The sequence below is a fragment of the Ursus americanus genome, chromosome 23 (genome assembly GCF_024610735.1).
Source record: "Ursus americanus isolate L20-20 chromosome 23, mUrsAme1.1.p, whole genome shotgun sequence".
NCBI classification, from domain to species: domain Eukaryota; kingdom Metazoa; phylum Chordata; class Mammalia; order Carnivora; family Ursidae; genus Ursus; species Ursus americanus.
In genome coordinates, this window is record NC_142149.1 from 40,557,416 (window position 1) to 40,583,071 (window position 25,656).

At 56.6% G+C, this 25,656-nt stretch overlaps 1 protein-coding gene across 1 annotated transcript; it reads left to right on the forward strand.

Moving 5' to 3' along the window:
• Positions 1-620: 620 nt before the first annotated feature.
• SLC13A2 (solute carrier family 13 member 2) lies at positions 621-24,022 on the forward strand. The gene is made up of 12 exons (XM_045773273.2): positions 621-800; positions 15,106-15,234; positions 16,223-16,359; positions 16,478-16,692; positions 17,394-17,571; positions 17,681-17,803; positions 19,585-19,803; positions 19,998-20,086; positions 20,368-20,489; positions 21,858-22,019; positions 22,662-22,799; positions 23,303-24,022. The coding sequence occupies exons 1-12, from the start codon at positions 699-701 to the stop codon at positions 23,471-23,473; spliced, it is 1,785 nt and encodes a 594-aa protein (XP_045629229.2). The 5' UTR covers positions 621-698; the 3' UTR covers positions 23,474-24,022.
• Positions 24,023-25,656: the final 1,634 nt, after the last annotated feature.

The window sequence follows — 25,656 nt, forward strand, 5'->3', positions numbered from 1 at the left end:
AGGAAAATGTTCCAGCAGAACAAGGAAGTGGTTATTCAGAGAGGTTAAGTCGATGGACTAATGTCACACAGCAAATAAGAGATCGTCAGGACAGGTAACTTTGACAGTTTCCTTGATCCCTGGGAGGAGGAGGGGGAGGGCTTGCTTCAGATTGGCTGGCCTCAGTCTGAGACTGGAAACTCCTGGAGGGCAGGCGTCTCTGGAGGCAGGCTTGCCTCACTGGGCCCAGGAGGAACTGCTCTGCGGATAACCAGCTTTGGGGGAATAAAGGGAGCGAGCAGAGGCTGAGCTGGCGAGGGGGCCAGGGGTCTTGCCCCGCAGAGGCCTGCTGTGGGGCTTCCCAGACACCCTTCCTTCTCCAGCTCCTCCAGAGGCAGCCCCTGGCAGCCTCCATGCACAGAAGGAGTTAACTTTGGGCTTAACTTCTTGAAAGAACCCTGAAGTTGTTTTTATTCCTTGATCTTGCCTGCTTCCTTTCTTTGCAAAGTCTTCCTGATCTTTACACCTCCCGCAGGTCCCTCCTCCTTACTCTCACCTCCTGGACTCCAAAACAGTCTGATTGCCAGGGTGGGTCAATGGTTAACACTCAACCAGCTTTATATAAGCTGGCCCTGGCCAGCCGCCTACCTGCGGCATCGCTCCTTCAGCTCCGTGGATCCCGGAGGCGGCGGCTCTGGCAGCCCTTGCGGGTCCACACCATGGCCACCTGCTGGCAGGGCCTGTGGGCCTATCGCATCTACCTGCTTGTGTTCCTTCTGCCCATTTTACTGCTGCCCCTGCCCATCCTCGTCCCCACCAAGGTAAGGACTCAGGGTTTGGCTCCAAAGGGGTGGAGGAAGGACAGGGGAGGGCAGTCCGGACCAGGGCTGGGCATCCTTGGGACCGGCAGAGTTTCCTCATCCCTCCCTGTCCTGGAAATGAGGCTGTGACCTCCTGGCCCTCCTGAGACTGAGGGTTAAGAGGTCAAAGGGGGCTTTTGCTGGGCACCCAGGAGTAGCAGCCCGAGGTGAATTGCTTCGGTGCAGTCGAATCTGCTGCCTTGGAAGATAGGGAGCCAGTTCCGTAAAGGGGGTGCAGGTGGAGGCAGCTGTGGTTATCTGCCTACTGTATGCTCGGCCAGCCCTGCTGGGCTCCGCGGGCCCTGAGTGGGGCTGGCCGCTGGAGCCGGGTGGGAAGGGAGTAGGAGGAAGCTGGCTTCAGGCAGTTTGTGCCTTTAAGAGTGTAAACACAGGGGCGCCTGGGTGGCTCAGCCGGTTAAGACTCTACCTTTAGCTCAGGTCATGATCCCAGGGTCCCGGGATCGAGCCCTGCATCGGGCTCCCTCTTCCTCTGCCGCTCTCTCCCCCAAGTAAATAAATAGAATCTTTAAAAAAAAAAAAAAAGAATGTAAACAGAAAGATAAAGAGCTCACCCTTGATCCCAAGGGCTAAGTCAGCTGAGGGAGAGGGGTAGGAACTGGACAACGGGACCACTGCCAGTGGGCACCATAGACAGCACACCCTGGATGGAGGGAGAGGTCCCGCAGCCTCCTGCCTCCCTCCACCAAGCAGCAGAAGCCATAACTTTGGCTCCCATTTACTGGAGCCCCCACCGCATACCCTGGGCCGTGCACCCAGTAACCCTTCCTCTCATCTTCCCCCTTCTCCCGCTGGATCCTTCCTCTCATCTTAAGAGGCAAGCCTGACTATCCCATTGTACAGATAGGAAAAGTGAGGTTAAGTCACTTACCCAAATCCCAAGGCAGATCCGGGTTTCACGGAGCTTGCCTATAATACCCTTTGGAGGCCCCCTTGTAAGTAAAGGAGCATACAGTTATGAATCTAAAATTATGGGGTTTTGGGGAAGGGTCAGTTCAGGAAGAGGGTCTTGAAGCTCAAGCTTCAAAGTGCAAGTCCCTCTGGTAGGTCACAGAAAGTGGCAGAGCTGGGGGTGCAGTCTAGCTCCGAAGCCTGCGCTGTCTATCGACACCCTGCTTCCTCCGGGCTGCGGAGACAGAATCCTGGCCCTGGCCCCACCCCACAGCCCCAGGACTGCCCACTGAGCCACTTTCAGCCTTTTGTCACAAAAAGGGAAATCGAGGCAGGCTTTTTGTTCCCGGTAACCCAAAGGGGTGAGAGAATGGGGGATGCCGTGGCACAGCTCCTGAGCCCCTGACACTTGGAAAGTGACAAGGCCTGGCTGACCTTTAAGATGACCCTCTTCTCTGGCCTAAGCCAGGGCCAGCTCTGTGCTGGGGACCCATCCGACGGGTTTTCAGCCACTATGGGCCAAGTATGTCAACCGCAGGAGGAAGGACAGACAGGGACCCTGATTCCCATTTTCCTCAGGGAAGTACAGCCCAGCAAGAGGAGCCGTTTGCCCAAGGTCACACAGAAAAGCCTGAGGCAGGAGGAGAAGTCAGGCCTCCTGGCGGGAGGGCTAGGTGTGGGGAGCCCCTGTTTGCCCTGTGCCGCACCCCGCCCTGCTGCCTGCTTTGGCCTCACAGAGGCCACCGCCCCTGTCCCGATTCGGATGAACTGTTCCCGGTCCTACCTGTGGAGTCCAGCCCCTCCGCCGGGCCCTGGAAACCAGCTCCTCTCAAGGACTTTGCTCCCGTAATTATCCCCTCTCCAGCCTCATCAATTTTCCCCTCTCCCCTAATCTCTCCCATCAACACACACAAGCTGCAATCTCTCCCCGTAACAAACAAACAGACCCTCCTTGAATCCCACACCCCCTCCACAGAGGCCGACTTTCTCTGTCTCAAGATCAAAGGCCTTGAAGTCTGTGTGTCTTTCCTTAAGACAGCTCCAGGTTCCAAGAGGGTAACGTCCACACCCCCTCCACTCCCCAGCTCCCTCCCTATTCCCACTCTCCCCCTAAGTGACTTTTGCTGTCTCCATAGGGACAACTCCGCAGTCTTAACCCCAGCCCTAAACTCAGTATTACCCAGCTAACCCAGGACATTTGCTCCTGAATCTTCTCTTTTAAAGAGCCCATGTTTCTACACTTACCACCAAAACAACGCTGCTTTGCTCATCTTTTCCAACTGGCTCTTCCTGCCGTCTTAGCAAGATGTGGTTCAGCTGTCTACTTCTGAGTCCTTCTTTCTTTTTTTTCCCCCAAGTATTTTATTTTTAAGTAATCTCTACACCCAACGTGGGACTCGAACTCACAACCCCGAGATCAAGAGTCGCATGCTCTACCCACGGAGCCAGCCCGGCGACCCCAGAGCCATTCCTGACTCCTCTTTGTCCTTCATTTCCACATGCACCAGCAGGTCCTGTTGACTCGAGATCCACGAAATACTCTGCACGGAAGTGCTTGCCACTGCCTCCCAAGTGGGTCCAGGCCGCCATCATCTCTCTCCTCTCCCTATCCCTCCCCAGACCATTCTTCACCCAACCAGTACCCTGTGGAAGCCCTTCCGCAGGCTTCCCGTCAAACTCGAAATACAATCCAAACCTTTTAGGGTAGGCAGGAGTCCCCAGGGCCCCAGCCCTGGAGCCCCCGTGGTCCCCAAGGCCTCAGATCCTCCTTCTCGTTCACTCTTCTCCAGCCTCACCAGCTTTCTCCGTGCTCCTCAAATTGCTCATCCCCCTGCCTGGAATGTTCTTTCCCGGAGGACTGCTTCTCACTCCTTAGGTTTTAGCCTCAATCCATCCCCTCAGAAAAAGCCTTCTCTGACCACCGCCAGTCCTGCCCTATTAGGAAACCCTGTTGTTCTATGTGAAGGACTTTCACTGTCGGAAACAGCGCCCTTGTCTCTTTTCCATTTACTCTCTGACCCCCCTACACTAGGGCAGGCTCCCTGACAGCAGGGGCTCTGTCTTTTTCCACGCGGAATTCCCAGGACCTGGCACACAGCAGGGGCTCAACAAACCCTTGCCGAATGAATGCGTGACTGTGGGCAAAGAGGACCCTGTGTGGAGTCCCTGCTGTCCGCAGTGAGTCCCCAAGCTTACCTCCATGCCCCCCACCCCTGCAGTGGGAAAAAAGAGTCCCAGGCAAGGCTCAGACAGGTGTCTGTATTGGAACGGTTCACATTTATTGAGTATTTTTTATGTACGGGTCATGGTGCCAAGGGCGTCAAAGCACTAACCCATTTCAGTCTCTCAATAACCTCTGAGTTACTGTGAGGGTACTACTATTATCCCATTTTACAGACATATCAATAGAGGCCCAGAGTAGCAATTTGTCTCAAGTCCCAGCTAGAGAAAGGCAAAGTCTAAACTGGAACCTGGCCTTGGGGGTCTCTGCCCGAGGCTGCGCAGAGATACAGGCTGCTGGCTCCGTTGTGAGTCACCTCTTGCGAGCCACCTACCCTCACGTCCATCCAGCCATCAGCCAGTCCTCCCACTGCGCTGCGGTCGGGGATGTCTGTTGAGCTCCTTCGCTGTGCTAGGGGTTACGGAAAAGGAATACAGGGTTCTGCCCTCAGGCTGTTGTCAGAGGAACATGTGTTTACAGAAGTACAGCCAGAAGGCAGAGGAGTTCAGAGGAGGGAGTGAATTCTTCCCACTGAGTCCCTGCGAACCCAACGCAGTGCCCTTTGAGTTGGGCCTTGAGGGCTGAGTGAGACGCCAACAGAGCATCCGTAGTGGGCAGGCCGGGTGAAGGCAACTGCAGGAGCAAAGGCGTAGGGGCTGGAATCGTCGGGTGTGTTCTAGAAATAGCAACCGAATCCTGGAAATGTTCGTCGTCCTCTGGTGGTCCCAGGGGATGAGGTACAGCGGGGCCCGAGGCCTCCTCACTGCTCCCCGAGCCCTGCAACCGGACGGCGAAGCAGCGCCGTGGCTGGGCCCTAACCCTCACACGCATCCGTGCATTCGCCCCCTCGCTCACCCATCAGGGAGCAAGAACTATGTCAGGAGCACTGTTTAGGTGCAGGCGGATGGGGCTGGAAAGACACGCAGAAGCAGATGCTGTGAAAACCGTAGGACAGGCTGTGACTGTGGCTTAGGGACCGGCTGCTCGGGACAGGGTGGTCAGGGAAGGCCGCCCGGAGCAAGGATATTTACCCTCGGACCTGAGTGACAAGTGAGAGCCAGTCAAGCACAGCTCTGAGCACAGAGCCGCCCAGGCAGAACACGGAGTGCAAAGGCCCAAGGCCAGGAGCGAGCTTGGCAAGCTGGAGGGATGAACAAGGCCAGCGTGGCATGGGGAGCTGAGCGAGGAGAAGATGGTGTAGAGAGGCGGGGGGGGGGGGGGGGCAGCCAGTGTTGTCAGCCCTGCAAGGCCAGGGGAAGGAGTGAGGGTTTTTAGGGTCAAAAATGCAGGTGCCCCCCTCCATGGGACCATCTGGAAAAACAGTCTCCTAGGGGCACAGGGTTTGCCAGGACAGAGCTTAGCTGCAATCCAGATTGTATTTACAGGAAGCACAGAAGGCAGAACTACTTAATCTGAATCAGCCGCTGCACTCCTAGACTCTGCGAGCAGTACGCTGTGTTGCCTGCCACGTGAGCTCTAAGACCGTGTAATTAAAATACCCTGACTCAAAGCTATTCCTGAGCCCCAGAGACGGAGCAGGACTCAGATGATTCACTTTGGGCATGAAGACCGAACGTGGAATCTGGACCTCCGTTCTGGGGTCCGCCTCTATCTTTTGAAACTCCCGGCTCTTGGTCCAGAAGGCAGAGTCCAAGGAACAGAACAGGGATTTGGGAGCCAGACAGATGTGAGTCCAAATCCACTCTGTGGCACGTACAGCTGTGTGACCTCCCCAACCCTCTCCTCTCCTCTCTAAGGGGCTGCTCGTAGAACCAGAGAACCTGAGTACAGAGGGTCCCCGATACCCGGGGCTCGGTACACGGTGGCCCCCTGCGCCCTCTGCCTCCCCTCTGAATTCCTAGCCCCGGGAAAGCACAGCTAGCCCCAGGCACTGCGTGGACTCCTGATTTGTTTTCCAGAGACGACTTCTGTTCGCAGGGGCTGTTGTCTAGGTGAGGGGGGCTCGGTGTTCCCACCTGCGAATCAGGAAGGTAAGGTGCAGCTGGTACCCGCACGAGAGCAGTGAGGTATTGTCCCTCCAGTCCACCCAGAGACAGGTTTTCTGGCCTCTAGGGGCCCTGGGAGTAGGATTAGAAGGACCCAGCCTCCAAGGCCAGGGGCACACCTGGAGGAGAAAGACGTTTCTCCAGTCTGGACTCTGTTCCCAAATTATCTAATTATGTCCTTGCCCATCCAGCAGCGAGGCCTGGGCTGTTGTGGGGATCGAACCCACGGAGCATGTGAATGCTTTGCTCCGTCACTCCTGCCGCTGTTTTGCTTTTCAGTGGGCCCAGGCAGGCTGGCCCCAGCCCAAACTGTGAGGTCAGGACTCTTCCCCCCACGTTTGTCTTCTCTGACACTCAGAAACCTATTGTTTCCCTTTGGCCTCTTACACGATGATGCAACAAACTCATTCACATCGCAGTGCAGGAACAAACAAAGATCTCGGGATGAGATCGGGCAGAGGAAAGGCGGGCAGGGAGCCACCATCGCTCGCTTTCAGCAGAGCCTCACAGGCGGGCGGGGCGGGGCGGGGCAGGGATTCTTCGGGTGCGCCCGATGGACTGGAGGCTGTTGGCAGGGGAAGCCGGAGGGGCCGACAGACAGAAGCAGGGTCAGGGATGCGTATTTGGCTTTCACTGGCTGGTCCAGAGTTGGAAGTGGGGGTAGAGATTGGGGGCAGAGAGTGGGGGCAAAACTGAGGAAAGCTGGGAGTCTCTGAGCAAATCCGGACTGTTTGGGCCAATTGCTCTAGAGGTTGCGGTTTGCCTACCCGGCTGGCTGCTGCAGACTGTAGGACATATTTTTGTATACGGACTGGCCACCGTCCCCTTTGCATAGTCAGTCTCTTGAACTGGTTGGGTATTTAGCACAGGCCTATTATTCCTGGAGCGAATATCACACACCCCGGCGTACTCTGCATCTCCTTCCCCAAATCCCTTCAGCCCTCCCTCTCCTTGTGGTCACTGCCGTGTGTCTAGACACCCAGGGCAGGCACGTGGGGCTGTCCTCCTCCCATTCCTCCTACTCAAGCCATCACCCATTACCCAAACCCTGTCTTCTCCTACCATCTCTGGACTCCGTCCTTCCTATCTCCACTGCCATGACCTGCTCTGAGCCCCGTCACCTGCCCACTGGACACCCAGGACGGCCTCCTAGGGCCTCCTGGGGCCTCCCAGCCTCTCATCCTGTGTCTTCCAATTCATCTGCCACAATATAGCGGGTATAAGCTCCCTATTTTCATCTTTTAAAAAAAATTTTTTTAGATTATTTATTTGAGAGAGACAGACAGACAGATATAGCATTTATTTATTTGAGAGACAGACAGACAGACAGACAGATATAGCGAGAGAGAACACGAGAGGGGAGGAGAGGGAGAAGCAGGCTCCCCGCTGAGCAGGAAGCCCGATGCAGGGCTCCACCCCAGGACCCCAAGATCATGACCTGAGCCAAACGGCAGCCACTTCACGCACTGAGCCACCCAGGCGCCCCCCTGTTTTCCTCTTTAGATGATGTACGTATTTAATCAGATGGCACACTCACATCGTTTGACATCTGACAGTACCGAACAGTGAAACGGAGAGGTCCTGCTCCCACCCTCGTCCCCGTGCCCCTCCAGGGGGCAGCCTCAGTGGCAGCATGGGGGCCACCCTCCAGAGCAGGGACCCTCATCCTTGGGAATCTGTGGGGAGAATTCAGGAACTCTGTGAACCTGGATGGAAAAGCCCTATATTTTATTGTCAATAACCTCTGAAGAAAATTTAGTACTTCTTCTGTTATGAACGTAGATAACGAATCACAGTAGCATTAACCATATCTTTGATTTTGCCGCCAGGAGAAATCACGGACACTGTCCCATTGCATTAAAGCTGGTGCAAGTACCTCGAAATGCTGTTTCTGTTCCTCGTGGCTTTGCGATTACAGTAACCGTTAGCCAGTGAAGGTCTTATTAGCTGAGACAGGGTAACATATATCATCACTTTGTCCATTTTTCATATTTTAATAACCGTATTTCAATATAATTGGTTTCCTTTATAATTCTATGCATTTTAATGCATTCTAATGCATTTAAATGCATTCTATGCATTTCATGTATTTAAAAACATTATTCTAAGGAGTCGGAGGGCTTCATCAGGCTGCCAAGGGGACCCTGGTACGGAAAAAGGGTAAAAATCCCTGAATCAGAGATGTTCCCACATATATACAAACACTTGTGCACATGTTTTTCAAAATCACATAGGGGATGGGGCACCTGGGCGGCTGCTCAGTCGGTTACGCATCAGACTCTTGGTTTTGGCTCAGGTCATGATCTCAGGGTGGTGAGACTGAGCCCCGAGTCGGGCTCTGCACCGGCATGAAGCCTGCTTAGGATTCTCTCTCTCCCTCTCCCCCTGCTCATGTATGCTCTCTCTCTAAAATAAATCAAATCCTTTTTTAAATTTTTTCCCAAGATTTTATTTATTTATTTATTTGACACAGAGAGAGCACAAGCAGGGAGGCAGAGGGAGACGAAGCAGCCATCTCCCTGCTGTGCAGGGAGCCCGATGAGGGGCTCCATCCCAGGACCCTGGGATCACGACCTGAGCCAAAGGCAGACGCTTCACCAACTGAGCCACCCAAGTTCCCCATAAAATATATAAATTTTTTTTTAAATCACATAGAGTAGCATTAGAGTAACCTGACTGTGTCACTCTCTCCTCTTAAAACCCTTAAAGGGCCTCACTTTTCAGCACTGTCTTCCAGATCAAGTCCTAGATCTCCCCCAGGGCAGACAAGGCCTTTTCCAAGCAATACGCCCCTCCAAGAAGGCGTCAAGATCTTTTATGCCTGGATCTGTTGCCTCTCTGCGCACTCCCCCACCTCAGCGTTTTGCCCACCCACCTACTGAACTCCTATTCATCCCTCAACACCCGTTCAGTGTCCCCTCTGGAAGCCTTCCTCAGCCCAGACAGACGGAGGCTCGGGAAAGGAAGGGCCCCTTCTCCTCTGGGATCCACTCCAGTCTCGCCTTTGCCATGGTTCTTGGCTGGCTGCCACCGAGTACCTCACCTCACTCCCAGGCCTGGGAGTGCTCACTACCAGCGGCATCCCTACTTACCGGGGACACAGGGGCAGTGGGGGTCACCCCCTGTGTGCCAGGCCATCCTCCCTCCCTGGGTTAACCTTCAATCACCAGGAGGGTAAGTCGTGATAGCTCTGAGACTACAGGCATATTTGCAGCTGCCCAAGAGCCCAACAGCCACAGGCTGCTCTGTGCCCGTCACGGGTAAAGGCCATGATGCCCACAGGTCCCACACCTTGCCCACACCCCGGGCCCAGAGTCTGCCCCAGACTCTCTGGAACTTTTGTCTCCATGTGTGCCTCGTGAATCCATTCTGGCTCCGCAGGGGCCCGGGGAGTACATTCATCTCCCAACACTAACCCCACCATCTGCTCACTGCCATCGATGGCCCCTCATGACATATTCACATCCTTTATCCTTGTACAGCCCAGTGAGGCAGCTGTTTCCTTTATTCCCATTTGCAGATAAGGAAACAGAGGTAAACGTGTGTACAGCTGGAAATGATCAGTGTTGCTTACCAAAAAGAAAGAAAGAAAGAAAGAAAGACAAAGTTGAGAGAGGTGACATAACTTGTGCAAGGACACAGCCATAAAGCTGGGCCTGGGCACACGGGTTTGCTGACCTCTGACCTGTGTTTCCCATTACAGAAGCAGCAAGCTGCCAACCCTGGGGTTTGGAAGCCCTCTGAGCATTTCTCTCTTCTGTCCGCTGTTGGCTTTGCAGGGCAGCCTGCCCACCGTGGGCCTAGGGGCCAGCCCACGTGGGGGCACTGACTCCCAGAGCACCAGGGCTGAGCCTGACTCATGCCTCATTCATGCATTCACACTGTCAACTCCGTGTAGGTGCCCGATGGGGTGGGCAAACAGGGACTCGGGCCTAGCTCCCTAGAGATTATGGTCTGATGAAAAAGGTTGATGTTCACCATATTCATGAAACGAAGTGTTTAATTATAGCCTGTGATGAGTGCTATGCAGAACCGGTACAGGGGAGGTACACAGTGGGTGAAAACGGGGAATACAACTGAGTCTGGAACCCATGAAGGATTCCCTGAAAAAGGAATACTTGAGTTGAGATCTCAAGAATGAGTAGACATCAGCTGGGCAAAGTGGGAAGACAGGAAATTATGTGTGTGCAAAGGCCTTGTGGCTGGGAGGAGGATGGAGTATTTGAGGAACTGGAAGAGGGTTAGTGTGGCTGGAGCAGAGAGCAAGGAAGAGAGGCTCAAATGAGCCCCAAACTTCTCCTGAGAGCAGTGGGATGGATACTCTGCAGGTATCTGAGCTGCTCTAAGGTGAGTGTGTCCATGCTGGAGGATTGGGGTGGACTGGGGAGGGTTGGTGGTGACCCGAGATCACTCTGCAGGCAGCAAGGAGAAGAGATTTCTTGGGCAAGAGAGGAAGAGAGGTGAATGAGGAGATCTTGTAGGAGTCTTGGTGACAGATGCTGGGGCTTGGACAAGGCTGGTGGCTGAGGCTGGAGAGAAGTCAATGGGGGCATCTGAGGAACAGAACCAGCAGGACTACAGACCTGGAGTGGAGAGGGTATTTGTCCAATGAGTGCCTGATGAACAGTTGAGGGGCCCAGGGCTTGCCCCCCAGGGGCTCCCAATAGCAGGGACTTCCCGGGGTGGGGGTGGGGGTGGCACAAGTGAGAAAGGAAGATTTCACACTCGGGTCAGCACCAGCCAAAGAGCCAGGGGTGAGACAGGGAGGTGAAAAGACTCACTCCCTGTCCTCAGGAGCCTGTAAACGGATACCGAGAGAGGAGCAAATCCTCAGCCAAGGCACAGAGCTGGGGAGCACCTCCCCTGCTGGCCTGGGCAAGGGGGAGGGAATGACAGAGGGAGCAAGAAGCATTAGCTGCCAGGGAAAAAAACTCTTCCCTGCTGCTAGCTGAGCCACCACGGACAGCAGTGCAGGCTATGCGTATCGGTTGGCGTGTGGAGTTGTGTGCTGCCAGCAGCCCTGGGGAGCTGCCAGTGGCCAGAGCGTAAGCTGACAGGGTCCCACACCATAGGCTGCCAGCGGGGCTTGGCCAGTCCAGGTTCCTCCCTCAGCAGCAGGAGCGAGAACCACTGCCCCACAGAGATGTGAGGAGGAAACGAGAGAGAATGTAGGCAGAGCGCCCACCCAGCTACGCATGCCTGACCTCTGTCGATTCCTCATTCTGGCTCACACCGCATCACTGGGCCTTGTAGACCCCTGCTTCCGGCGAGAGGAATTCCACTTGGAGATGGACTTGGAAGTTTAGGAAGTTCCCAAGGTGATTCAGAGAAGCCACAATCGCGGGTGCTAGGTCATTTTTTTCTTTCCCTTCACTTTAAGGCAGGGATGTAAGTGGGGCCCAAGGGAGCAAGAGCACCTGGCTGTGAGGGCCCCAAACAGACCAGGTGGGGCCACCCACCGCCAACAAAACCCAAAAGCAGAGAGACGAGTGGTGGCGAAACGAGGAAGGAATTTATTTCAGCGAGGCCGGCACCCAGAAGACAGCGGACTAGCGTCTCAAAGACGGTCTCCGAAGTGCTGAACGTACCTCCAGGTTTATATAAGGAACACGTGGGACAAGGGAAAGGTCCTGCAGGTGGGCGGGAAAGGGCAGATTGACCACCATCTTGGGGTCAATCATGAAGGTTCTTGCTGCAGCCGGGGCAGTCCCGGTTGCCCGGGGGGGGGGGGAGTTTTGGTTTCCATCACGGGATGCTTTGCCTGCATCTTTTGCCTGAGATAAGAGATAAGCTGGAAAGAAGAACTTAGGGGCACCTGGATGGCTCAGTCGACTGGTCATCCGACTCTTGGTTTTGGCTCAGGTTGTGGGTTCGAGCCCCTCGTAGGGTTTCATGCTCAGCGCAGAGTCTGCTTGGGATTCTCCCTCTGCCTCGGTCCCTGCCCACCCCCCGTGCTCCCTCTCTTTCTCTCTCTCAAATAAATAAATCTTTTTTTTTTTTAAGAAGAAGAACTTAATCAATTAGAAAGTACAGATTGAGGTCAAAATGGAGGTAGCTGAAAAGTTTGTCCAGGGATTCTTTTTTTTCCTTAAAGATTTATTTCATTCATTCGGGAGAGAAAGAGCACAGAGGGAGGGGTAGAGGGGAGAGTGGCACTGCGTCGAGCCCAACCTGGGGCTCCATCTCACGACCCCGAGATCACAACCTGAGCCAAAACCAAGAGTCTAAGCGACTGTGCCACCCAGTCGCCCCCCTCGTTTAGGAACTCCAACCCATTTCTGAGCTATGAACGCCTCTGGCCGTCTGGTGAAGACTATGGACCCTTCTCAGAATAGTGCTTTAAAATGCACAAAATGAAGTGTATGGGATTACCAAGGAAACCAGTTACTTTGAAATACAGTAATAAAAATATGAAAAAGCCAATATAGGTGATTACTCATGCATTAAGTAAGATCTAGTGTTGAATTGCTACCATAAGGCCAAAACAAGTGGATAGAAACAATATTTTGAGATACATTTTGAGATGACAGCACGAGCCTATCTGTGCACGTACCTGACGGCTGATGGCCACGATCAAGGGCCTTTGTGACAAAATCACCCATCATACTACTCACCGCAGTATGGCTTTGGTGCCTCTGTTTAGAGCCTGAGTTAGATGTTAGCGTAAAGATGAAATAGTTTTCCCTCAGATTCCTTGGAATTCCATGCCCCGGTTAAGAACCCTATGACCCAGGAAGAACAGGTCAGCAAGTTATGCTACAGCCGGACAAGACTGCCCAGGAGGATGGGTTGGAGACACGGGGCCACGGCTCCCGGGGCCAGAGGAGGCTTCTGGATGGGACTTCGATACCGGTTTTGGGTTTGATCCAGAGACCGGGGATGAGGAGAGGGACTCAGGGAAGTTGTAAAAGGGGTAGGGGAGCCATAGACTGGAGCTTACAGGGGCGGGTTAACTATTAACAGCTCTCTCTGGAGCACGGAAATGGGGGCTCAAAAGGTTTGGGGTTTGGGTTTACATGCCCGGAGCTTGATGGCAGAAAAAGGCAGGCCCCAGGGAAGACAGTTCTGTTTGAATCTGGAGCCCCAGCCCGTGCCCATACACCCCACTAGTCACAGTGAACCTGAAGCTGGAGGGCACCCCCAACTGGAGGGGATGAAGCTCAGGGCAGAAAGACAGAACTGAGGCTTAAGAACCACACAGCCTGGCTTCCCTTGAGGACATGTGACGCAGAGCCATTGACTTCATTCATTTGTGCCTTCTTTTCTCCATCTGTGAAATGGCAACAATAGTCATTACCTCACCAAGCCATGAAATGCGACAATTCCCCGAAGCATGCGGCGCCCAGGGCCTGGCACGAAGTCCTCAGGATACTTCTGCTGTTGTTAGCAGCTCTTTCTTCTTGAATCAGCAGTGACTGTGCACCCCAGCCCCCTCCTTGTCTCCGGCCAGAGAATTCCGAGTTAGCTGGGGGGAGGGGATGCCAGGGTCCAGAAGGGCCGGCCTGCCCTTAGCCCTGGGGAGATCAGTAACCAGCCCCGCAATCCTCGCAATCGCAATCGTAGGTGAGGAAGTGGTTGAGAACAGCAACCTCAGCAGAACCGGCCTCCCGCTGGGGGAGAAGGAGGGCTGGGTCTCTGGGCAAAGGTCAAGGTGGCCCCACCCCTGGGGCCAAAGAGTTCGCTTCAGGGTGAGGAGAGCTGGTGGAAGTTTTCTGATGAGAAAGCGAGCCTGGCGTCCTGCAGGCATGGCTCCACAGCCCGGGCTGCGTCCCCTTCCACTCCAGGTGCCCTCTCCGAGAACACCGGGGAGACGCCCTTGGAGTTCTGCACTTTGGATGCCTTGCATGGGTTCTGTCCCAGCTCTGCCACCCCCCAGTTCTGTGACCTTGAGCAAACCGCTTACCCTCTCAAGCTCCTCTGGATCCTGGGCCCACCACACCCACCTTCAGGGCTGTTTGAGTTACTGGTAACACCAGCAGGAAGACACCCAGCTCCTAAAAGTTGCGCCATAAACAGCAGCTGCCTCTTCCCCCAGGCTACCACCAGGGACCTTCCCCAAGCTCCAGGGCACGAAGGGCAAGAGGTACTCTGGGGTGCATACAGCCCAGAATCAGGTGAAAAAAACAAGAAGGGGCAGGGCAGTTGAGACAGGTGAGAGAGGAGAGGCCTCCCAGCCCATTGTCCCAGTACGAAGCCCCGCAGCCCCTTCGGCAAAGAGTGGGCCGGTGCCCCAAAAGGCCTCCCTCTAGCTAATGATTCACCTGCCTGCCCTCCGGTGGCCCCATGACACTGGAGGCTGATTGTTTGACTTCCATTTCTGCCCCAGGTCCCCTCCCAGGTCTGAGGTCAGGCCTCTCTAGACTCGAGGGCCCCGTGAAAGAAAGGAGAGTTTCTGGTACCCCAAGACTTATAAGACAATGACTCAGGGTTTCCCCCCAATTCCCTGCACAACTCGGGGATTAATGAACCTTTCATATATTCTGTAAATGTGTATGGCATCTTCCGGAATTGTGTGATGCTGTGGTCATGCCAGGCCTCCTGGGAAGGAGACCTCCCACTATTCCAAAACTTCCCATTGGTTCATTCATTCAGAAAAGATTTGCTCTGAAGCCTGCTGGGTCCTGAGCTCTAAGCACCCAGTGGCCACAAAACCAACTCTGTCCTCTTGGAGCTCCCCTTCTGGGAGAGGGGACTAACATTAATTGCATCATCATACAAATAGATTCTTACAGGCGCTGACAAAGCCAGGGAAGCCCAGGGTGCCAGGCAGGAGTCCATCCACATTGGCCAGGCCCCAGTCTCATCTAGGGGATCCTCACTTTGGCCCCCTGCAGTCCCCTCGGGCTGGGTGGGTCCTGATACCCAAATCTAGGCTCTCCAGTCCCTCCTGTGTGGCTGGATTATAATGTCTGGGCTCCCCAAGGTCAAAGACAAGGTGGTGAGTGCCTTGCTTTGTTTTTTCTTTCCGTTTTGAAATGGGACCTTGGACTCAGGAATCAATGACTGTGGGTTCTGCAGCTCTCCCCACACTGTTGCAAATGGCCTGTTTTCTCTGGGGGCAAGAGGTGCCATGACCCTGGGACACAGGCCTATCCCTCCAACCGCTCTGCTACTCCCCTCCCGCCCGCAGGAATCCTACTGTGCCTACTCCATCATCCTCATGGCGCTCTTCTGGTGCACGGAGGCTCTGCCCCTGGCTGTCACCGCCCTCTTCCCCATCGTCTTGTACCCCATGATGGGCATAATGGATGCCTCTGAGGTAAGGCTCCTGGTATGGAGGGGTTCTGCCCTAAAACACCAGTGATGGAGAAAGTCTCATCACAGGGCACACAGAAGAGGAGTCCTTGCCTCTGCTTGGCAGGCCAGGGAGCACTAAGGGAGGAGTCAGCTAGAGGATGACGGGGCTAGGGGCGGGTGAGGGTGCACTCTAGAAATGCCAAGTGCATGGTCGGTGTGGAGAGTTCGTTCAAAGTGGATCAGGTGTAGGCCAGGGAGGTGGAAAGGCCTGGTGACCCAGGAAAGGGGGACTTGAAAGTCAGCTAAAGAACTTGTATTCTCCTGGGTCAAAGGCTCTGAAACGTAGGCATAAGCGTGCCTGTCTCAGGACCACCTGCGGGGCTGGTGAAAACACAGACTGCTGGGCCCTACCCCAGAGTTTCAAAGTCAGTAGATCCGGGGCAGGGCCTGAGCATTTCGTGCCCAGCAAGCTCCAGGTCGGGGACGATGCCGGCTTCTGGACCACACTCGGAGACCCACTGCTCTACTTTGTAGAGTCGGCGCTAAGTTCTCTATCCCCCAGTCAGTGGCTTGAGACATGACTGGAATCAGGCTAGCTTATCTCCCACTCGTTTCTGAGGGGAGAAAGAAGGGGTTTGTCGGGAAGAGAGGAACCTGGTTAATTTTTTTAAAGATTTTATTTATATATTTGACAAAGAGAGCGAGCACAGCAGGGGGGGCGGGAGAGGGAGAAGCCCGCTCCCCGCTGAGCAGGGAGCCTGACGTGGGGCTCGATCCCAGAACCCTGGGATCATGACCTGAGCCGAAGGCAGACGCTTAACCCACTGAGCCACCCAGGCGCCCCAGAACCTGGTTAATTTTAAACGGAAGATAATCCAAAGACCATTTCCACTTGGTTCCGAGAGCCCAGGAGCCCAGCCCCTGTTCGTGGGAATGTCAGCGACTGTAGCCTGTGAGGCCAGGGGCAGGGAGAGACCCCTTCCTGCCCCTCAGCTGTCCCTGCCCGCCAGGTCTGCGTCGAGTATTTTAAGGACAGCAACATCCTGTTCGTCGGGGGGCTGCTGGTGGCCATCGCCGTGGAACACTGGAATCTGCACAAACGCATCGCTCTCCGTGTGCTCCTCATCACTGGGGTGCGGCCCGCCCTGTGAGTTCCCACCAACCAGGGCTGGAGAGCCTGGAGCGGGCAGGGTGCGGGGGACCCGGTCCCTGAAGGGGCCCCGGAGCCCCAGCCGGCGCGTCCGACGGTCGCCGTCTGTCCCCAGGCTGCTCTTGGGCTTCATGTTGGTCACGGCCTTCCTGTCCATGTGGATCAGCAACACGGCCACCACGGCCATGATGGTGCCCATCGCGCACGCCGTTCTCCAGCAGCTGCACAAGAGGCCCACCGGCAAGGACGTGGAGGAAGGCTGCGACAACCCCACCTTCGAACTCCAGGAGGCCAGCTCCCAGAAGGAAGAGCCCAAGCTGGCTGAGAAAGGTGAAGCTCGACCCCGCCCTGCCCCAACCGCCCCCCTCGCGCCCAGCTCCTGGGGAGGGTCTGAGGTGACATCCATGGCAGGGTGGTCATCTTGGAGCGTTCAGGTGCAGCGACCAACTTGTCCTGGTTTGCCCAAGACTGTCCCTGTTTTATTTTATTTATTTTTTAAGATTTCTTTTATTTATTTGAGAGAGAGAGAGCACGAGAGGCAGAGGCAGAGGGAGAAGCAGACTCCCCACAGAGCGGGGAGCCCCATGTGGGGCTCAATCCCAGGACTCCAGGATCATGACCTGAGCTGAAGGCAGACACCCCACCAACTGAGCCACCCAGGTGCCCCTGTCCCTAGTTCCAAAATGAAAATCCCACGTTCTGAGACTCCCTTCAGTGCAGGGCCAAACAAGATGCTAGGTCACCCGGGGAGGCGGAGAGCTGGAGTCTGGGTGGGCTGTCAGGGATCCAGGCTCCCTTCGTCCTGCGTACTTTGGGTGATCCTTTCACATTCTCCGTGCCTCAGTTTCCCTCTCTCAAGAGACAGGTTGGGCCAGATGCTGTCTGAGGGTTGACCCAGCCTGAGATTCCAGGGAGTGCAAGCCCTTGCAGACCTGGACGCAGCCTCTGCCCCCGACCCCCTCTACCCCCAGCGCGGGTCTAGGCTGCTCACGGACAAGGCCCACCCCCAGCTGAGCTGCCTTCGTTCCCAGATAGCGGGCAGGTCCTGCCTGCCCCGGCCGCGTCTCCAGAGCCCACGGGACAGCAGCAGGAGCAGCTCCGCTTTAGCCAGGGCATGAGCCTGTGCGTGTGCTATGCGGCCAGCATCGGGGGCATCGCCACGCTGACCGGCACCACGCCTAACCTGGTGCTGCAAGGCCAAGTCAACTCGTGAGTGACTGTGGGCAGAGAGGGGCGGGGGGTCTGCCCTTGCGCTGGGAGGCACCTGGGGCTGGGCGGTCACAGGCCACATCGTGCGACAGCCCGCATCCCCCTTCAGGCTCTTCCCCCAAAACGGCAACGTGGTGAACTTTGCATCCTGGTTCGGCTTTGCCTTCCCCACCATGGCCATCTTGCTGCTGCTCTCCTGGCTCTGGCTGCAGATCCTCTTCCTGGGGTTCAAGTAAGTGGCAGCGTGAGTGAAAGAAGCCCAGGGGCCTGCCCTTACCCTCTGGGAGATTCCGGCTGAGTAACCAGGTAGCCACTGTGGCAAAGGGTATAATCACCGACCCATTGAGAAGGCCTCTCCCTCCCGACGCCTCTCTGGCCCCCCGTATGAGGGATTTACTGGGTGGAGAATATTACCCCATTTAGCAGATGAGCAAACTGAGGCTCCAAGAGTGGTCTACAACTAGATTTGTCAATGCTGAGATCGAAAACCAGGTCTCCTGGTGCCCAGGCCAGATCCATTCCATAATGCTCCACGGTCCTTTGGTAAATGCTTGGGGAGCACGCAGTGAGCGTGGCCAGTTACAAGAGCGTTTGTTGTGCTCTTACTGGACATCTGGCCCTGTGCGAGGCACCGAGAATACTAGAAGCTATTAGGCACAGCCCCTGTCCTTGGAGCTCACCATCTAACAGATGGTGGTGTGGTGGGGGCCGTGACAGAGGGAAGCCCGGGGGCTGTGGGAACGCAGGCCGGGATAGTGGAGATCCCAGAAGGCCCCCTGGGGACACGATGTCTGAACCGAACCAATCTTGTAGAACAAGAAGCCAGCCCGGTAGAGAATCGGGTGAAGGCATTGCAGGCAGCAGGAACAGCTTACCCAAAGGTGCAGAGGCAAGAAAGGGCATGTGTTTGGGAACACTCTAGTTCTGTTGGCTGAAACGTAAAGAGCAGAAAGGAATATCAGGAGTTGAAGCTGGAGAAGGAGGCAGGGGAAGATGATGGAGGATCTCGTGAGCCACGTCAAGGGTGGGGACCTTGTCCTTGAGGCCAAGACTAGTGAACAGGTTTTATTCTTCCTTCCAACCCTGGGTTACTGGTAGTGACCAGAGGTCTCAGTTGACAATCTTATGAGACCCTGCTAGAGCTCAGATGGAAATGAGTCTGGGATCGACTGGTGATGTCTGCTACCAGTGCGGGTTGAGAGTAGTGATAAGGGTGGTATTGTGGTAGGAGTTATTTGCCATTCCTGCCCAGGTTGGGTGGGGAGGAAGAGAGGACATTGAAAGTTTTTAAGTGTCGTTGCTCTACTTTGGAATACTCAGCTGGGCAGGTGCAAGGCGACTGGATCAAGGCTGGGAGCTGGTCCAAGGCTAGGCGGTAGTCAAAGAGACCACCATATGCAGGACACCATGGGGGATTCAAAGACGTGTGAGGTAGATGTCTTTGCCACTGAGGAATTCACAGTCCATCAGGGGAGTTGAGATTCGCCCAAGTGAAAAGTTGAAAGTCAACCTAAGTCGAGCAAGGGGCACACTGACGTGGGTGGCAGTCCCCTGCGCCTCCGAGAATGATGCGGGTGGGGCTCAGGCGGGCAGGGAGGCCCAGAAGCAGGAAGGAGAGGGAGGGAAGGATTTCCTGAAGGGCTGCTGGAGGAGGGGAGTGGCGAGTCGGGCCAGAAGGAGTCGTGGGGTCCAGGCCTCCAGGTCCTCCCCACTCTGGGCAAGGGAGGGCTTAGCACAAGAGAATCTCTGGAGGGAAAGGGGGCCGATGGGGCAGATGGAGCAGGGCTAAGCATGGGGAAACCCGTCCCTGCAGCCCCAGCCTTGCCTCTGCTAAATAAGAGCCACGAGCCCCGAGAATCTCCTTCCAGAACCTTGGGTGGTCCAGGGCCAGGGCTCCGTGTAGCAATCCTGAGGTGGCCTCTGCAGGCAGCAGTGTATCCCCTGTGCTCAGAGTCCCTTGCTCCCCTGCCTGATGCGGGGTCCTCAGGAGCTGCCCCCCCCTTCTGCCTGCAGCTTCCGAAAGAACTTTGGCTTTGGGGGACAGGCACAGGAGAGAGCGCAGGCAGCCTTCCGTGTCATCCAAACAGAACACAAGCGGCTGGGCCCCATGAGCTTTGCAGAAAAGGCTGTCTCTGTCCTCTTTGTCACCTTGGTGGTGCTATGGTTCACCCGGGAGCCAGGCTTTTTCCTCGGCTGGGGCAACCTGGCTTTTCCCGACGAGGAAGGAAACAGGTGAGCATTCCTGGGGAGAGGGGGATACTTGTGGGCCTCCCCTGGCTAAGGGAGCAGGGTAGGTAGCAAGGCCCCTGGTGCAGACCAGGAGGTGACATGGTAGGGAGGACTTGCTGGGAGGGACTCCTCTCAACCGCCATTCCACCCTATGACCCTGAGTGGCCCTGAGCCTGCTCTCCTTGCCCTGCGCACAGCATGGCGTCCGATGCGACAGTGGCCATCTTCATTGGCGTCATTCTGTTCTTGGTGCCCTCCGACATCCCAGGGCTGACTCAGGATCCAGGTAAGAACCTGGACTGGGCAGGGAGGGGCCTCTGGGCAGCCCCCCCCTTCCAGCATGGAATGTTCCTTCAACCGCACTTGACAGGAATAGTCAAAGCCCAGAGAGACTGGGATGACTTGTCAAGGGGTCAGGGACTCAGGGACAAAGTAAGGGTGCTGCAGAACTGAGCTCCCTCTCCCGCATGCGGTAAGCTCTGAGAGGGACCCACAGAGAGACCCAAGTGGAGGGGAGGAGCAACCCGTTGGCTCTTGGTGACCTGTCCTCCTCTGTTTGGGAAATAGAAAACCCAGGGAGGCTGAAGGCCCCTCCTGCCCTCCTCAACTGGAAGACCGTGAACGAGAAGATGCCCTGGAATATCGTGATCCTGCTGGGGGGCGGCTTTGCCCTGGCCAAGGGCAGCGAGGTGAGGGGCCCCCGCCCCCTCCCCAGACTGTGGGAGGGGGACCCTGTGGCAGGAAAAGAGGTGCCCTGCTTCTTTTTTTTTTTTTTAAGATTTTTATTTATTTATTCGACAGAGATAGAGACAGCCAGCGAGAGAGGGAACACAAGCAGGGGGAGTGGGAGAGGAAGAAGCAGGCTCCTAGTGGAGGAGCCTGACGTGGGGCTTGATCCCATAACGCCAGGATCACGCCCTGAGCCGAAGGCAGACGCTTAACCACTGTGCCACCCAGGCGCCCCATAGAGGTGCCCTGCTTCTATCCCACCCAGGGGATCCCCACTTAGGAGCCTCCTGGTGGGCAGAGCCTTGGCAGCAGCTGGAGAGACAGGTTAGAGCCCCGTCTAAGGGAGCGGGAGGAAACACAAGGCATAAGGACCCCTGCTGTTCGGGTTCTCAAAGCCAAGGGGAAGGCAGGCTTCTCTGGTGGGCAGGGACTGTTCTCAGTGCCAACCCCGCCCCACCCCGCTCCACCCGCCTCTCCCTCTGCCTGGCGGAGGGTGCAACAGCCTTTAGCACCAGGGAGTAGCTTGCACTGGCTGGACGCCGTTGGCCCCCTCAGGCCACCAGGGGGCGCCATGATCACACCCAGCCAGGCTACAGGGACCGGAGAGCGCATCCTTCCCCAGAGCCTCCATCCAGTAGGGAAAGCCCTGAACGTGCCTGCGCCCCTGGGCCTCCATGTTCTGGCTAAGCTCGTTCCCTGCACAGACAGGAGGCAGCTTCCCTGGGTCAGGGATCGGTGCAGGGTCTCCTGGATCTGAGGTTAATTTTCACGGGCCATGCCAAGCACTGGGCAGCATTGTATGAGATGAAGTCCCAGTGCCCTGGGACTCACAGTCTGGCGTGACACACATGGACAGGGAAAGACCTTGGAGCCCTCCTGACCCTGTGGACTGTTCCCATTCTCCTGTCAACCTCTTCCCAGCATCTACCCAGGGCCCTTCCCCCTTCCCTCTCCTTGCCAATCTACTGGGCTGGAGGAGGCTGGGAGAGGGCGAAGGATGGCCAGGGAGCTCCCCAGAGCGGTTGGGAGAACAGGAGTAAAAGGAGTTAAAGTCTTTACTCCCACCAAGCCCCAGGCTTCCCAAGGAGGCCCTTTGGCCCCATCTCCTGGCTTCTCATCCGACCCTTCTCCCCGCACCCAAGGGTTCTTCAAAATCACTATAAAGGGGCCTTTGGTTCTGGCTGGGTCTTATCTTCCTTCCCAAGCAGACCGACTCTGAAGACTCTAGAGAGGTAGAGGCAGGAGCAGGACCCTCCCAGAGCCCCAGCAGGAGACTCTGGAGCCCCAGGAATCCCAGCCTCTCATACACTGTCTTCCTCTGCTCGCAGAAATCAGGCCTGTCTGAGTGGCTGGGGAACAAGCTGACCCCACTGGAGAACGTGCCGCCTCCTGCCATCGCTCTCATCGTCTGCCTGCTGGTTGCCACCTTCACGGAGTGCACCAGCAACGTGGCCACCACCACGCTTTTCCTGCCCATTCTGGCCTCCCTGGTGAGCTGGTCCTGCAGACACACTTCCTCCAGGCAGCCCTCCTGCCCACCGCCTCCCCCCCCCAGGGACCCTGACTGCAGGTCAGAGTGACCTGTCTGCACCTCCTCTCGCTTCCGGGAGAAGACCCCTGAGCTTCCACCCTTCCCCAGACTCTTCAGCTACCTCAGGCCCCAAGGCCCTCTGATCCCTGACTCACTCCATCCCTGGTGACGTCACCCCTTGAGTATCCTGATGGGCCTCCTTGGTGGCCTCGCCCACCTCCCTGGCCCAGCCCCTGTTCTGGTCAGTCCTGAGGTGACAGGTTGAAATGACTCCCTAGAGCGTCCCCAGCCCCTTCCTCCACTGGCGCGTTCCCGCAGCCTTTGATGACACTCTGGAGCCCCTTTGAGATCCGTTTTATGGGCCCCTCCCCTCACCACGCCCCGCTGGGCAGGGCCGCACACTCATCCCCTCCAGAGAGGTCAAGGGGCCCTTCCCAGGTCACCCAGTGCCTTCTGGCAGAAGTGGTGGGTTCATGACCAGAGCATATGTTGTTGGCAGGGACATTGTCTTCCAGAGAGGGGAAGTGGGAGAATTGGGGGCCGCATCTTCCTCTCCGGGATGGGGACTGAGATCAGTTCTGCCCACTATCTCCCCATCCAGGCGCAGGCCATCTGCCTCCACCCTCTCTATGTCATGCTTCCCTGCACGCTGGCCTCCTCCCTGGCCTTCATGCTGCCTGTGGCCACCCCACCCAATGCCATCGTCTTCTCTTTCGGAGGCCTCAAAGTGTCCGATATGGTGAGTAGCGGGGGGGCCTGAAAGCTTCAGCGCTCCTTCCTGCTCTCTCCTTCCTTCTTGGTGGACCACGAAGTAGCCGAAAGCAGCCGAGGTTCTCAGAGTTAAGAGTGAACCCTGCCTGGGCCAGGGGGTGGGGAGAGGACAGCGGGGACGTTGCACCCTGACCCCCAGCTGGAGCATCTCCAGACCCTGCCAACCCCAGACCACGGGACGGGGAGAGGAGGTGGTGAGGAACTGAGGGAAGCCTCCCGGGTGCGAGGCACCTACACCCAGGGAGACGGCCTCAGGGAGAACAGAGCCCGAGGCCCTGAAAGCTCGTGAAGGGCTTCCTCTTCCCTCCTTAGCACCGGGGTGGAAGCAAGGGGCAGGGGCGCTCAGAGCCACAGGGGGACTTCTCAGGGAGAGTTTTGCTAGTAAGAGGGCTCCTGAGCCCCTGGGAGCCCCCGGGGTAGGTCCTGACCCAGCTCAGCCGCTGGTCGCTCACACCGGCTCTCCCGCGCCAGGCCCGGGCGGGCTTCCTGCTCAACGTCATCGGCGTGCTGGTGATCACGCTGGCCATCAACAGCTGGAGCTACCCCATCTTCCGCCTGCACAGCTTCCCCGCCTGGGCCGACTCCAACAACACAGCCGGCTGCCTGGCCATCCAGGCAAACGCCACAACACCCGGCCCCTAGACCAGGGTACAGTCTGGCCAAGACCAGGAAGACCCGCCTGTTCCAATTCCTCTGAGCCAGGAGGGGACACCCAGGCTCCAAGCCAAACATGGAGAGAAAGGCACATATATATAGAACGTCGTGTGTGTGTCCGTAAGGAAGGGTGTGTGTGCTCAATGCTGCGGTTCTGAGGAAAGTGTGTGTGTGTGTGTGTGTGTGTGTGTGTGTGTGGGGACGGCGTGTCACGTGAGGATGCCTGCGAGGGGGTTTCTTGTGTGTGCACGTGACCCTCGGTGTGCGTGCTTGGCAGTGCGCATGTGTGAGTTCCCAGACCATGCAACATGCCCTCTCTGGCATTCCAGGTCCTCGTCTCCCAGCTTCGTGGGTGACCAGACCCCACTGCACTATATTTATTGAAATTTGGGGTTGGGGTAGCCTGGGGAGCAGGGCCTACCAGCAGTTGCCAAGGCAACAGCTTCTGAGAGCAGCCCAGCTATTGAGGTCTCTCCAGCTGCTCAGGTTTGGGGAGAGGGATGGAATATTAGCCGCATTAAAGTCTTTTTTTCAGTAGCATCTGCTGGTTTTTTCATGGCGCTTTCCGGGGCTGGTCCACAACATGGTTCGGGCCCCAGGTTGGGGAGTATGGTGGGAGGGGACTTGGCCTCTGTCCTGTACGGTGGCCCCCTTTGCACCCCTCCCACCCAAGGGAGAAGGTAATGGCCAGGAAGCCCTGCCAAGGCCGATTGGAGTGGGCGCAGCCACCCAGGAAAGCGGCACTGACATCACCGGCCCCGGCTAATTGGGAGCTGCCAGTCCCTGCGTGTCTTTGGGAAAACCGGCCTCTCGGTTCCCAGAGCACTCCCTGGGCATTTACATAAAACCCTCTGCCTCTGCCAGTTCCTCACCACCGACCCTTCCTCCGGCTTGAAAAACCAGTCCCACCAGACCAGGGAAGGCCGACTGACCCAGGCTAGGTGTCCAGAAAGATGGACCCTCACCCAGACAGGCAGCCTGCCGCGAGAGGGCTGCAGGTGAGACTCACAGGAGCGGGTTCAAAGCCTGCATGGACTTCGGAGTCCAGGGCCGGACAACGCTCTGGATCATTCTGCCTCCCTACCTCCCCGCCAACCCTCCTCTGCTTCCCCACCTTCCTGAACTCCAGAGTTTTCACTGGTCCGGCAAGGTGGGGGTAAGGGTGGGGAAGGATGATGCCACACCCATCATGCATTCTAGCAGCTCCACGGCCCTTCCTGGCTGCAAGTTCATCTTTGTATCAACCCTAAGTCTCTCCCCCTGGACACTGGCCGGGAAGCCTTGAGTTGAGTTCATCAGGATGGAAGTTTCCAAAAGTCTCATCTAGTCCCCTCCCACCGCAGTGGGAGAGAAAAGGGCGTTTACCCTCACTCTCATGCCCACTAACAAAGGGGGCTGAGTTGTGAAGACAGAAAACCAGAAAGGATTCAGTTCTGGATTCCCCCTCAGCTGGGCCGTCACTCTGTCCTCCCTGAGCTGGAGGTTCGAGGTACAGATGGGAGGGGGCTGCCGCATGTGGGAGAACATGGCTGTCCCCAGGGGACAAGAGAATCTTGACAGGACATGGCAGACATCCAGCAGAATGAGGAGTGTCAGGCAAGAGGCTCCGCCCCCCCCAGCCCCCCAGGCTGGCATTCCTCACTCGTGAAGCACCGTCATAAATCACAGCTCCCACCCAGATCCACACTAGGACCCCCCCTCCCCCACTACCCGGGGCCCTAGGCAACAGCACCCCCCAACTGGGAGTGGTGGGCCAGCCCCTGCAGAATGGTGGGATTTTTTTCCAGGGACTTACCCACAATGCAGTGGGTTCTTAAGGAGCAGCCCCAGCTCATCTGCTAGGAAGCCCCTCTGCTACTACTTTCTTCAGGATTCTAGCTGGGTGCCCAGTCCAACCCTAGCTGGGGAAGAGGTAGGTGTGCTTCTCAGGGGCGCGTGCCCCCACCCACTGGCCTCAGCTTCCCTTCCTACCTACCCACTTCCGCCTCAGTCCTGCTCAGAGAGGGCCAGATGAGGACTGCGGCCACACAGCAGTCCCAGCAGATGAGGACTGAACTGGCCCCACGTTCTCTGGGGACGAGGTGGGCAAAAACTGGCCTGACGGCTGAGGGGTCGACAGTGGTGGGTGCCCTGGCAGTGCGCGGGGCAGGCCTCCCCCGGGTGCTCAGAAA

Excerpts from the sequence above, each read along its gene's own strand:
- SLC13A2 (XM_045773273.2), top strand. The coding sequence starts at position 699 with ATGGCCACCTGCTGGCAGGGCCTGTGGGCCTATCGCATCTACCTGCTT. Across the intron at positions 17,804-19,584 it reads ATCCTCTTCCTGGGGTTCAA|CTTCCGAAAGAACTTTGGCT; the intron begins GTAAGTGGCAGC and ends TTCTGCCTGCAG. Across the intron at positions 19,804-19,997 it reads CCCGACGAGGAAGGAAACAG|CATGGCGTCCGATGCGACAG; the intron begins GTGAGCATTCCT and ends CCCTGCGCACAG.